The sequence below is a fragment of the Arachis ipaensis genome, chromosome B09, assembly GCF_000816755.2.
Source record: "Arachis ipaensis cultivar K30076 chromosome B09, Araip1.1, whole genome shotgun sequence".
Lineage (NCBI taxonomy): Eukaryota > Viridiplantae > Streptophyta > Magnoliopsida > Fabales > Fabaceae > Arachis > Arachis ipaensis.
This window is the reverse complement of record NC_029793.2, coordinates 532,669-546,584: the sequence shown is the minus strand read 5'-3', so window position 1 is coordinate 546,584 and position 13,916 is coordinate 532,669. Positions and strand designations below refer to the sequence as shown.

Genomic DNA, 13,916 nt, shown 5'->3' with positions numbered 1-13,916 from the left:
AGACAGTAAATGTAATCCTTTTTTGGTAACAATGTAATCTTTTTATGCTTTTAGATTTTTGGAGACCTGAGTTACAACGGATCTTCAACCCAAATAGGCCCAATAAATGCAACCCAAATTTATTTGGTCTTTTTCTCCTCTTCAGAGATCCATAACCACTCATAAAAAAAAAAGTGAGGGATTTGTAGGCAATATTTCATGCATCTTATACAAGGCAGGAGAGAAGCACAAGTAAAACAAGAAGGAAATTTCAAGAGAACCAAAAAAAGAGTAGCAGGACTTGTATCATGTATGGACTAAAAATAATAAGTGAAGATTGTGAGAGTACATAGTAAGGAACTTTCGTCTTTCACGAGTATTGGGCACAAGCCAAATATAACACCTATATTTCCATTTGTCTTCTAAAGGAACTATATTAGTATTAATTAGTTTTATTTAACCAACACTAATCAATGATTTCCTTTTAATAACAACTCCAATCATTGCCCAAGTGAATTATGTAGTGTGATCTTAAAAAGCAGGTTTGGGCCTCATCTAAACTCTTGTGTAACAATTAACAAAATGTCGGTAGTCTTAGATTCTGATTTCTGAGTGAATGATTGGAAACCAAGAATGGCCTGAATCTGACAGAGAATGAAGAACCTGGGATATTGTTCATCCTCAAAAACAACAATCGTTATCTTCATTCATGTGGTAACAATACTTGTCACTCAATATCTCACCGAACGCGCAGAAGCCTTTGACCCTCTTATCCAGCTGCCACGTTCCACCTTTACCAGAACCAGAACCCGAACTCGACCCAGATCTCGACGGGTCATTTCTGTCGTTGATTTTGCTGCTAAAGGGGATGGCCTTCATAATGACACCCAGGTAATCTCAAAGTTGTTTTCTTTCAACCCTATTCCATATTTGGTAACCATCTCTTTACCTTGTTTTTAGTCATTCCTAGAAGCTTGGAAAACTGCTTGTTCTTTCCCTGGGTTTGCGAATGTTGATGTTCCATACGGGAAACCTTTTCTTATCTATCCAGTTGACATTGCTGGGCATTGTAAATCAAAGATCACATTAACGGTATGCACAAATAAAGAATCAAGTATCTCATATACACATTAAGGGTATCCAGTTGAATTCAATGTAATAAACATAAACTTGATAGTGCACATAACATCACAGCACGTTTCAGTGGCCATTGGCAAATGTACTTGCCAAATTACCATTTCTATGAAAAATCAGAAATTTCAAATTTATTTTCTAAAGTATTTGAGATATTCACCATCCATGAGTGACCAACTGACTATTAACCAAGTAGCTGCCAATCTAAGATGGAAAAGAGCCAGGTGCAATTTATAGGAAACGTTCAAATTTAACTAGTGAACTGCCAAATGTACCTGAAGCTTTAACTAAGAGAACAATGCCTATGATCAATCATAAAGTGCCAGTATATATTGCAGACTCTGCTTTTACAGGTAGCCACATCCCAAGCTTCAATTCATATCACGGAGTGAACTAAACACCCTCTTCATAAAAATAATTATAGAATGAAAAACCTGCATCGTTTCTTTCATGGATGCTGTCCTCAAGCATGGCAGAATCCGGATAAAAAATATGGAAGGGTCATCTTTTTTGAAATTCTAACTCCCCGTATATTACATTTATATATTACATTTCCTCGTTCCCTATCTTACTATAACCTTTAGATCATGTTCTACAGGATGCTCAGAAGCCCTGGAGTCATCAATCAAGGTCTGCAAAATAACTGAAGCCTCTGAATGCGTACCTTGACCCAAGTATTTGTCTAATATCAGGGAATACTTAACAGCAGTTTGTAGGTCAATCTTACTTATGTCGCAAGTTATAGTATTTCTCCACTCTTTTGATTTACCTTTCTGGCATAACCCATGTAGCAGAGCGCTGAAACATACAGGATCCATAGGAAACCCCTTACTCTGCATCTTTGTTTGCAACAACTGAGCAGTGTCAAACATTCCATGCTTACAAAGAGAAATAATAATGGAATCATAAGCAGCAATCACAGGGCTCCATCCATCCGATATCATCACTGCAAAGAAATCCAATAGCAAGGTTCTGCAATCTTTGTCAGACTCATTTTTCTCAACAAGAACCAGTGCGTTTGTATTATTTGTCAAACCATTTATCAGATAATGGAACGTTGTGTCATTTGGGAGACAACTATTTGTCAGCATAAGTTCAAAAAATGTTGCTGCCTTTTCAGGTTTAGCGGTCTTGCAGAATCCCCCTATAAGTATAGTGTATGTGACAACATTAGGCTGCAAATTGAAAGATTGCATCCCTGCGAAAACTTTTTCAGCTCTGCCCAAATCTGCTATATTGCAGAATCCATTGATCAAGGACGTGTAGGTGACCACATTTGGCTTGAGGTTCTGTTTCACCATCTGCCCAAACATCTTGAGTGCACTTTGCAAGTCATGCTGCTTCACATACCCATCTATAAATGTGGAATAAGTGTATTCATCTGGAGCATGACGTGCATTTTTAATCCTATTCAAGCATGACAGAGCATCTGCCATCTTTCCGAATTTACAAAAACCTTTAATCATGGCATTGTACCCAACAATACCGGGGTCTATACCCTTTGCAATTATGACTTCAAAAAGCTTTCTTGCCTCATCAAGTTCACCATTCCTAATTAATCCATCTACCAAGGTGGCATAAACATATGCATCTGGTTGAACATTTCGGTCAAGCATTTCTGAAAGTAGCAATTTGGCAGCAGGAAAATTCCCTTTCTTGCAGAGGCTACTCATCAGGACATTGTAAATTTGGGCATCAGCAATTACTCCCCTTTCCATCATTTTAACCCGTACCATAAGTGCAACATCAATTTCCCCGGCAGCAACGGCTCCATGGATAAAAGCCCCATACGAAACCACGTCTGGTTTTTCTCCTGTTTCGGCAATCTTAAAAAGCATATTTGATGCCTTAACATAATCCCCTTTTCTGCAATAAGCATGCATAAGAGGCGTATAACTAAACTTGTTAGGCATTAATCCCCTTTCTATTGCCCTCTCTAAAAGTTCATCAGCTTCTTTGATCCTTCCAACCCTAATATTGTAAGTAGTAATATCCGGCTTACAGCCCATCTCAGCCATCCTTCTCATTGTCTCAGATACTTTTGCCACCAGACCGTGCTTGTATTGAGCATCAATAATATTATTATACACTTGAATATCCACACGCAATCCCCTCTCAGCCATTTCTTTCATAAGTTGATCAATTGTCAAAAAATCCCCTTCCTTGCATAAACTGTTAATCATAGCACCATAAGTTTCTAACGTTGGCAAAAATCCCTTCAATTTCAGTTCCTTGAACACTCTAGTTGCAGCTTGGAGATCACCCTTCTTGCAATACCCATCAATAATCATATTGTAGAACACAACATGGGGCACACAACCCTTCCCCCATCTATCTACAATCAACCTTCTACCTTCCTCAACCTTCCCAAAGCCGCATAGACCCTTAACCACTATCCCGGTGCTATAGTTATCCACAACCTTACCAGTGCCACCATCTGTCACAAGCATTTCATCATACAGCTTCCTTGCAACCTCAACGTTCCCCCTTTTGACCAAACAATTCAGCAACGAATTAGAAGCGACAACACTGGGAAAACAACCATGCATTTCCCGCACTGTATAGAATAACCGTAGGGCAGCATCAACCATCCCAGAATCTCCGTAGGCTCGAATCAGAGAGTTCAAAGCTTCATGGGTAGGCTTCAAGTTCCCAACTTTCATGCTGTCCAGAACCAGCTCGATCTCAGAGAACACTCTGAATCTTGCCAGGAGTTTAAGAAGAGAGGAATAAGCAAAGCCATCGAGGGAACAAGAAAAGGGTCTCGAGTTAGCCCAGTCGAAGAACTTCAAACCCAGTTCGGGGTCATGTATTCGGTCTAGAATGAAATGGGCAACGTCCGAAACTAGAACCTCGGATTCTGCAAAGCGAGACTCAAGGGAGTCCTGCCATTGGGCGTGGGTTGCCAGTATTCGAACAGCGTCAATAACGAGGTTGTGGATGCAGGGACTGAAGCGGGTCGGCGTAAAGGTGGTGGCTTTGGAGAGGTTACGGGGTTTGATTCGAGCAAGGATGGCCTTTGACATTGGATTTTGAGTTTTATGGTGCCAATCATTTGTGAAAGACAAGCTCCCTTCTTGGAGCTGGTTGATTTATTGTTCAACCAGATTCTGTTACAACCAACACGAGCTAATTATTTTGGATTCATTTCCACGTTACTGTGTGATTCATCTATAAGCATAGTTGTAAGAACCGAATTAGTGATCAAACCGGTCAAAATACTGATTCACTGATTTATTAGTTCAACCGATAAATTACTGTTTGAATCGATAAAACCGATTTCACATAGATAAAGAATATAAAACAAATTGTTCAATGTTGGGGAGTATAACCTATTTTCAACTGTTCAATTCAAACTTCAAAGGGTTCCTGTTAGGCAAGACAAAAACAACCATATATGCATTCACTAAAACCTGTTTTGGACATAAAACCAGTTTTGCCAACATGTTTTCAAGCCTAAATTTGCCGAATGATTTAAATTATAAATAAGATTGGTGCCTAACTAAGACAAACAACCATGAGAAATTGAAAAATGGATAACAAGCCCTAACTACAAGTAAAATGGTTGCATTCAACTTGAAAATAACCATTCAATTCAACATACATTTAAAAGCAACACCATAGTAGTTCAACAGAAAAAAACTATCACTACACTAAACAGATGCTCAATAAAAAATTCAACAAATTCAGTAAATTCATAATCAAGAATCAACAAATTCATAATCAAGAATCAACAAATTCAACCAGTTATAATTAATCATTTAACATAAACAGAACAGAATAACTAAAAAACAGAGATAATGGCATAATGCAGATCTTAGAGAAGTGAGGAATGATGAGACCACCGACCTGTCCGAGAGAGGAGGCAGTGGACGGAGAGGACGCGACGACAGCGCCGCCGACGCGGAGCAAGGTGCCGGAAAGCAAAGAACCGCGACGGAGAAGACGACCTGCGAGCAGCGGATGTCGTCGAAGCCGCATCAAGACGACGAGACGGCCGGCGGGATTGGAGCCTGGAGGTGTTGCTAGCTTGCTGCCTTACTGGGGAATGGGTGCTGTTGAGGGGAATGGGTCAATGGGGATGGGGATTGGGGAGGTATTCTAGTGTTTCGTGTTTTTTTTTTTTAAGACCCAAAACGACGTCGTTTTGAAAAAGGAAAACAAAAAGGAGCTTCGAACCGGCCGGTTTACACAAAACCTCCGCTTTGCCGATTTATTTGGCTTTTCTCTCATCTTCAGAGATCCATAACTAACCACTCATCAAAAAAGAAAAAGTGAGGGATTTGTATTTTGTAGGCAATATTTCATGCATCTTATACAAGGCAGGAGAGAGAGAGAAGCACAAGTAAAACAAGAAGGAAATTTCAAGAGAACCAAAAAAAGAGTAGCAGGACTTATATCAGTTGTATCATGTATGGACTAAAAATAATAAGTGAAGATTGTGAGAGTACATAGTAAGGAACTTTCGTCTTTCACGAGTATTGGGCACAAGCCAAATATAACACCTATATTTCCATTTGTCTTCTAAAGGAACTATATTAATATTAATTAGTTTTATTTAACCAACACTAATCAATGATTTCCTTTTAATAACAACTCCCATCATTGACCAAGTGAATAAGTGATACTTAACTTTATGTAGTGTGATCTTAAAAGCAGGTTTGGGCCTCATCTAAACTCTTGTGTAACAATTGACAAAATGTCGGTAGTGTTAGATTCTGATTTCTGAGTGAATGATTGGAAACCAAGAATGGCCTGAATCTGACAGAGAATGAAGAACCTGGGATATTGTTCATCCTCAAAAACAACAATCGTTATCTTCATTCATGTGGTAACAATACTTGTCACTCAATATCTCACCGAACGCGCAGAAGCCTTTGACCCTCTTATCCAGCTGCCACGTTCCACCTTTACCAGAACCAGAACCCGAACTCGACCCAGATCTCGACGGGTCATTTCTGTCGTTGATTTTGCTGCTAAAGGGGATGGCCTTCATAATGACACCCAGGTAATCTCAAAGTTGTTTCCTTTCAACCCTATTCCATATTTGGTAACCATCACTTTACCTTGTTTTCAGTCATTCCTAGAAGCTTGGAAAACTGCTTGTTCTTTCCCTGGGTTTGCGAATGTTGATGTTCCATACGGGAAAACTTTTCTTATCTATCCAGTTGACATTGCTGGGCATTGTAAATCAAAGATCACATTAAGGGTATGCACAAATAAAGAATCAAATCTCTCGTATACACATGTAAATCTTAGCATCTGCATTGACTATACACACACTTATGTAAAACTTTTTATCTACTTGATGTTCTTAAAGATTTTAGGTACAATAGTAGCTCCAAAAGACCCTGCAGTATGGAATGGCTTAAATCAGCGCAAGTGGCTTTACTTCCATGGGGTGAATCACCTTACTGTAGAAGGTGGTGGAAGCATCAATGGAATGGGACATGAATGGTGGGCCAGATCATGCAAGACCAACTCCACAATTGTATTGCCTAGCTCCTTACAACCTTAAATTCATGTTTACTTCAAGTCTAATCATCTGGGTAACTGAAAGTGTCTTCAAAATGTGTCCTTTTTGCAGCCATGCCATCCTGCTCCAACGGTTAGTGACAGTTATTTAACATGGAGGTAGTAACATATTATTCGGTGCCTGGTATTAAATGAAACCACATTTACACTGCAGGCCCTCACTTTTCATAAATGCAAGAACCTGAAAGTGAAGAACCTTACCCTGTTAAATAGCCAGCAAATGCACTTGGCATTCACTAGTTGCATGCGGGTTGTTGCATCCCATCTTAGAGTGTTAGCACCTCCTTCAAGCCCTAATACCGATGGAGTCCACATTAGCGTATGTAAGGGTGTTGAGGTCAGAGATACCCTAATTAGAACAGGTGTGTTGGCCTAAAAGAAAAAGTTATTATGATTTCTTTCTAGGGTAATATTAACATGTAACTTTTGATAGTAATCGTGCAATTATTAGATAGTGGTTGTTCATGTTTTAGATTAATATACACATACCAATGATTGGAATTTGGGACATGCGGAATGTCATGCATGTTACTTTGAGGAAAAATGGTACAAAGTACAAAGTATGCATTCTAGTAATTTGTCAAAAGAAAATAATTCCCTGCATAATGTTTGGTTTCAGGAGATGACTGCATCTCAATAGTCCGAAATTCTTCACGGGTGTGGATCAGAAACATTACATGTGGTCCAGGCCATGGCATCAGGTGAAAGTAGTTTTCATTTCCAGTTCACAAACACATTAAGAATAAGAAGAGAACAAATGTTAATTGACACTGGTTTTTATTTTCAGTATTGGAAGCTTGGGAAAATCAAATGTATGGGAGAAGGCGCAAGATATATACGTTAATGGAGCTTACCTTTCCAACACTGACAATGGGGTGAGAATCAAAACATGGCAGGTAACTTTCTTCATCTCACATTTTTCACCAAGTTATATATAACTTCCCCCATTTCATACTCACACAAATCTGTTGCCTGCAATTTTTATTAGGGTGGGGCAGGTTTTGCGTCGAAGATCACGTTTCAGAATATTCTTATGGAAAATGTGTCAAACCCAATAATAATAGACCAATACTACTGTGATTCCCCAAAACCATGTAAGAATCAGGTATGTAATTCTTGAAGGTTCTAACTCTCATTCATTTGCCACCATTGTGGATTGTTTTCTGGTAAAAACCTTATGTGGTTTTGAAATATGGTATGATTTGGGGAGCAGAGTAACTGCATAATCATCTTATCATAATCACTGGAACTGATAGCTTAATTCTTGTACTGACTGCAGACTTCAGCCGTCAAAGTAGAGAGCATATCCTTCATTAATGTTCAGGGAACTTCAGCCACCAAAGAAGCAATTAAGTTTGCTTGCAGTGATACATCTCCATGTGAAGGATTATATCTGGAAAATATTTCTATTGTATCAGCATCATGCTCCTTCATAGGAAACACATCATCTTACTGCTGGCAAGCTTATGGCTCTACTCAGGGTTTTGTGTACCCTCCTTCCTGTTTGTTAAGCAATGACAATTTCATTAAACAGAGAGTGTCGTTAGGATCAAAACCTGCTGCTGAATCAATCTGAACTTTACTCGAGTACACGATTTCGCAGACAATGATGAATATTATAGAGAATCCACAGAAGTTACATTTCCATCGATGATTATTCTCCTTAGTGTCTGTTCTTTTCGTTTTGGTAAATTCCAACAATCTGTTTGTTATGTCCATGAATTCCCTAGAAATAGTGACTATTAGATCACAGATTTGGACTCAACCTTATATGCAATAACCTTCCTTTTTTTTCCCATTAACTAACAATAAAAAATTTTAAAAAAATTATATCAATTTCATGCATTGGAGTGCTAAACAGTACTTCATCCCGTAGGATCACAAGGAGAACACCAAGAAAAAAAGTCAAAAAACTTCCATAGTGTGATAGTACATAATCCAAATACATTGTAATAATACAACTTATAGAGAAGATAGACACCATCAGAGTTTTCCCAAAACTTTTCTAATGTAAGCTATAACAAACTTATATCTAGTGAATCAAATAAAAACAATGAACATATTGCAATAGAAATTACTGCAACATGTAAACAAAACTTATTCTGAAACTGATACAATATTTGTAAGTCAATGAATCTTGCAATAAAACCCAACCTGTGTTGACGGCCTGATCATCAGAGGCAGCAGCTCCATTCAACTTGAGCCCTCCGCAAGGTTAGCGGGAACCAAGTTTGGGGCAGGCACAGGCAAGAGGCAAGTCCAGGTTTTCGGCAGTTCTGAAAGTTTTAGGTAGCATCTTATCAACATAGAGAGTTCCATCCAGATGATCGCACTCGTGCTGTAAAATCCGAGCCTGCCAACCTGTAGCATTTATTTTGATGGGCTCACCATGACGATCATAACCGGAAACCTCAACATCGAGGTAACGCTCCACAACACCTAGAAATCCATTAACACTGCAAAGATGAAAACTATGGTAATAGTCCAATGGTAAAAGATAAAAATGGATAACAACAAGTTATTGGGAGACACCTCAAGCAGCCTTCAAAGAAAAGGGCTGTCCTGTTGGTCTTGTTCTTTAGCTTAGGATTCAAGATAACCTGTCACGAACAAATAATAATAATAATAACAATAATGCATGATTGAAGTAAGAGAGCTTAATGAAAAAAATGTGAATTTGCTCACACCAAGAGATCAAAAGGTCTTCTATCTTGAGCTTCAGCCTCTTCCTTAGTGTCAAGACCAATATATTCTTCTTTATCTTCCAAAACAATTATCTTCACAGAATCAACGAAAATTAAAATGAAATTACTAAGACTGGCATTGAGATTGTTAATAGAAAATGGAAGAAAGAGAAAGTTAGGGGTACCCTAAAGGGGATTCCAATCTGAGGAGCAGCGAGGCCAACACCAGGGGCTTTCCTCATGACCTTGATCATGTCATCGATAATACTCTGCACTCTTTCTGACTTTATCTCCTTCACATTCACTTCCATGGCACGCTCGTGCAGAACCGGTTCTCCAGCTTTCACTATGGAGGGCAGTTTCGACTTTTTGTTCCCTTCGAGCCCGCGAAACCACCCTGGCCCTGCTTTGGAGCTGAAACATCTCGCCAATGACGTCGTATCTGAGCTCCGTAGTAGTGATATGGGAGCTCTATGCGAACGGAGCAACCACAACCGCTGCACCACCGCCCCCATCACCCTGTAGGGACCGTACTATGGTGGCGTTCTTTTTTTTTATCTGTAATTTTGGGCTGAAAGCCCACTTACTTAACAAAAACGGGTGTTAGGTTAAGGGACTTCTTTTTGGGCTCCAGAACGTGTCACCTTTTAGATGGGCGGGCCCTGCAGGATATGCAAACCCCAAGGAACTATGGAGAACAGTGGAAGGCAGCATATGATTTTTCTTTTTTATTTTTTCAAAACTATAAATAGATGAGTAAACGAATAAATGGTCAAATTATTTCTTGAAATATCACATATTTTTTAAATTGGTCTCAAAAAAAATATTTTAATCAAATTTTTCTTCAAATTTTTTAATTATATCAAGTATTTAAAATATTTTGTTTTAATAAATAATAATATATACTATATCTAAATTTATTTTAAGAATATATGTTAAGAATAAGACTGGACACACTGACACGTAATGATACTTAGGTGTGTCTAGGCGTGTCCGGAAAATTTTGTTTATTTTTTATTAAGACACACAGACACGCGTGTCGGATGAGTGTTGATGAGTATAGTGTCCGAAATATGTCCGACACACTCGACACGATAACTCAACAAAGTGTCCGTGTTTCATAACAAATACACCAAAAAATAAAAAGATGTTACGATATGGATGTCCATATCCATTCTATGTCTACTCAGCAAGCACTCTTGGAAAGTACATGCATTTAAGAATGTGCGGTGCATGCTTTCCAACCTTTGAAAATGTGAACCTTGAATTTGTATAAATAGAGGAATGATCTTAGGCTTTACACGGCAACATAAGCAAATAATAATAAAATCACTTCTCTCTTTATGTTACAATCAAATACTCTTCTCTTTATATTTCTTCTACAATTCTTTCTCTTCTTTTATTTTATAAGTATTTTAAATTCTATTTTCTATTACTCTTTACATATAATATTATAGCAATATTAATCATCTTTATTATATTGAGATTGTAACAATAAACAAATGCGATTCTCTCTCTCTTTATTTTTAATACTTCTTTCTATCTTTGTATATATATACACATTACAACATATAATATTATTATATATATATAAATTATTATTGAGCTAATTATTTTAATACTAGAGTCTTCTATTTATACATCTCTATTATATATATATATCTTTTATTTCACAACACATTATCAGCACGAGACTCTGATCAAACTTTAGGAAGACTCAGGTAACAAATTTTCATTATGTCGAAACTCTCTCATCTTGAATTCAATGCTCTTGATATATCTGGAAACAATTATTTATCATGGATACTAGATGCTGAAATCCATCTTGATTCAATGGATCTTGGAGATACCATTAAGGCTGAAAATAATGCATCCCACAAGGATAAAGCCAAAGCCATGATTTTTCTCCGTCGTCATCTTGACGAAGGATTGAAAAATGAATATCTTACATTAAAAGATCCTGCAGATCTTTGGAAAGACCTTGAAGAAATGTATAATCATCAGAAAACGGTGATACTTCCTCAGGCCCGATATGAATGGACGCATTTGCGTTTACAAGATTTTAAATCTATAAATGAATATAATTTTGCAATGTTTCGAATCACCTCACGAATGAAATTGTGTGGGGAAAAAATAACTGATCATGATATGTTAGAGAAAACTTTCTCAACCTTCCATGCCTCGAATGTGCTCCTGCAGCAGCAGTATCAAGAGAAAGGGTTTAAGAAATATTCTGAGTTAATTTCTTGCCTTCTTGTTGCCGAACGCAACAATGAGTTGTTATTGAAAAATCATGAAGCGCGCCCAGCTGGCGCCGCCCCATTTCCTGAAGTAAATGCGGCAAATCATTACCCCAGAAGAGGTAAATGGCAAGCTTTTAATAACAAAAAAAATTATGGAAGGAAAAAAATTATGTTCAAAAGAGAGGATCTCACCAGAAGTGGGACAAAGAAAGGAATATCGGGCAGAATAAATCAACCGAGGAGAAGTGTTTCCGCTGTGGTGGAAAGGGCCATTGGTCTCGTACCTGTCGTACCCCAAGGCACCTAGTCGATCTTTACCAGGCATCTTTGAAAAAGAACGACAAAGAATGGCAAGGATATGTAATGAAGATGTATGCCTTGCGGATAGTGCAAGTTCGCACACTATTCTCAAAAGTGATATATATTTTACCCATCTTGTGCCAAAAGAGGAATATGTTAACACTATTATTGACTCAGGCAATGTGATAGAAGGCTCCGGAAGAGCTATAATTTTGTTTCCTGGAGGAACAAAATTTATAATAAATAATGCACTATTATCTACCAAGTCTCTGAGGAACTTGTTGAGTTTCAAAGATATTCGCCGAAATGGATATCATGTTGAGACGATGAATGAGGGAAATCATGAGTATTTATGTATCACAACTCATGATTCAAATAAGAAAGTTATATTAGAAACATTACCCTCACTTTCATCTGGGTTGTATTATACTAAGATTAGTGCAATTGAATCACATGCCACTGTAAACCAGAAGTTTACTAGCCCAAATGAGTTCATAACTTGGCACGACCGATTGGGTCATCCGGGAACAACCATGATGAGAAGAATTATTGAAAACTCTCATGGACATTCACTAAAGAACCAGAAGATTCTTAAAACTAGTGAATTTTGTTGTGCTGCATGTTCTCAGGGAAATTTAATTTTAAGGCCGTCACCAGTAAAGATTGGATTTGAGTCTCCTGAATTCCTGGAAAGGATTCAAGGTGATATATGTGGACCTATCCATCCACCATGTGGATCTTTTAGATATTTTATGGTCCTGATAGACGCATCTTCGAGATGGTCACATGTGTGCTTATTATCTTCTCGCAACCTGGCGTTTGCGAGATTATTGGCTCAAATTATTCGATTAAAAGCACAATTTCCAGAAAATCCAATCAAAGCAATTCGTCTTGATAATGCTGGTGAATTTACTTTCCAAGCTTTTGATGCTTATTGTATGGCTAATGGAATAAGTGTTGAACATCCAGTAGCTTATGTTCACACGCAAAATGGGTTAGCAGAATCACTTATTAAGCGCCTCCAATTAATTGCTAGACCCTTGCTTATGAGAACAAATCTTCCAACCTCGGTTTGGGGCATGCTATTTTACATGCCGCAGCACTTATTCGTTAACGAGTTATCATCAATTCTCTCCTATGCAATTAGCTTTTGGCCAGCAGCCAAATGTTTTCCATTTAAGAATATTTGGGTGTGCGATATATGTTTCTATTGCACCACCTAATCGCACCAAAATGGGACCCCAAAGAAAATTGGGAATATATGTTGGATATGATTCTCCCTCTATAGTGAGGTATCTTGAGATACAAACTGGCGATGTGTTTAAAGCCCGGTTTGCGGATTGTCATTTTGACGAATCAAAATTTCCAACATTAGGGGGAGAGAATAAGCTTCCTGAAAAGGAACTTAATTGGAATGCATCATCGTTGATGCATTTAGATCCTCGATCAGGGCAATGTGAACTGGAAGTTCAAAAGATTATACATTTGCAAAGAATAGCAAATGAATTGCCTGATGCATTTTCCGATACAAAGAGAATAACCAAATCTTACATACCAGCGGAAAATGCCTCAATTCGAATTGACGTCCCAATAGGACAAGTAGCCACTGAAGCAAATTCACGCCAGAAGCGTGGCAGGGCGGAAAATGCCCCAATTCGAATTGATGACCCAGTAGGACAAATAGCCACGAAAGCAAATACACGCCAGAAGCGTGGCAGGCCTGTCGGTTCCAAAGATAAAAATCCTTGAAAGAGAAAAGAGGTAAATAATATTCCTGTTGAAAAAGACATAGTAAAGACACCGGCAGTTGTCCAAAATTCTGATATAACGCCAGAAGACGTTCAGGTACCTGAACATTGTGAAAATGACGAGATCTCGATAAATTATGTCTTTACAGGAGATAAATGGGACCGAAATAAGACAATTGTCAATGAAATATTTGCATATAATGTGGCATTAGATATCATGCATGAAAGTAAGGATCTTGAGCCAAGATCAGTTGAAGAATGTCGACAAAGAAATGATTGGCCAAAATGAGAAG

General features: G+C 38.1%; 3 protein-coding genes and 1 long non-coding RNA gene across 7 annotated transcripts in view; 1 reads left to right on the top strand and 3 right to left on the bottom strand.

Moving 5' to 3' along the window:
- On the bottom strand, nt 554–4,388 carry LOC107614612 (pentatricopeptide repeat-containing protein At1g52620-like). Its single transcript, XM_016316754.2, has 2 exons — nt 1,389–4,388; nt 554–1,039 (listed from the first exon to the last, which is right to left on the bottom strand). The coding sequence occupies exon 1, from the start codon at nt 4,137–4,139 to the stop codon at nt 1,677–1,679; it is 2,463 nt and encodes an 820-aa protein (XP_016172240.1). The 5' UTR covers nt 4,140–4,388; the 3' UTR covers nt 554–1,039; nt 1,389–1,676.
- On the top strand, nt 5,704–8,364 carry LOC107618574 (probable polygalacturonase At1g80170). 3 transcript variants are annotated; one of them, XM_016320680.2, is made up of 9 exons: nt 5,705–6,121; nt 6,191–6,322; nt 6,434–6,604; nt 6,701–6,721; nt 6,803–7,010; nt 7,268–7,349; nt 7,436–7,544; nt 7,637–7,753; nt 7,928–8,364. In XM_016320680.2, the coding sequence occupies exons 1-9, from the start codon at nt 5,885–5,887 to the stop codon at nt 8,222–8,224; spliced, it is 1,374 nt and encodes a 457-aa protein (XP_016176166.1). In that variant the 5' UTR covers nt 5,705–5,884; the 3' UTR covers nt 8,225–8,364. The 3 variants fall into 3 exon arrangements, with proteins under 3 accessions (XP_016176167.1, XP_020968260.1, XP_016176166.1); XM_016320681.2 differs by lacking the exon at nt 6,191–6,322 and having other exon boundaries at nt 5,704–6,121; XM_021112601.1 differs by having other exon boundaries at nt 5,704–6,121; nt 6,191–6,604.
- The window catches only part of LOC110267323, a 19,884-nt gene continuing 12,156 nt past the window's right edge, over nt 6,189–13,916 (bottom strand). Inside the window, exon 2 of the long non-coding RNA XR_002354808.1 lies at nt 6,189–6,290. This is a non-coding gene — a long non-coding RNA (uncharacterized LOC110267323). The remainder of the gene's footprint in view (nt 6,291–13,916) is intronic.
- Nucleotides 8,331–10,029, bottom strand: LOC107618575 (peptide deformylase 1A, chloroplastic). Of its 2 annotated transcripts, XR_001615298.2 has the most exons (5): nt 9,518–10,029; nt 9,336–9,425; nt 9,181–9,248; nt 8,803–9,104; nt 8,331–8,374 (listed from the first exon to the last, which is right to left on the bottom strand). XR_001615298.2 is itself a non-coding variant. In XM_016320682.2 (4 exons), the coding sequence occupies exons 1-4, from the start codon at nt 9,845–9,847 to the stop codon at nt 8,864–8,866; spliced, it is 729 nt and encodes a 242-aa protein (XP_016176168.1). In that variant the 5' UTR covers nt 9,848–10,029; the 3' UTR covers nt 8,545–8,863. The 2 variants fall into 2 exon arrangements, 1 of the variants encoding a protein (XP_016176168.1); XM_016320682.2 differs by lacking the exon at nt 8,331–8,374 and having other exon boundaries at nt 8,545–9,104.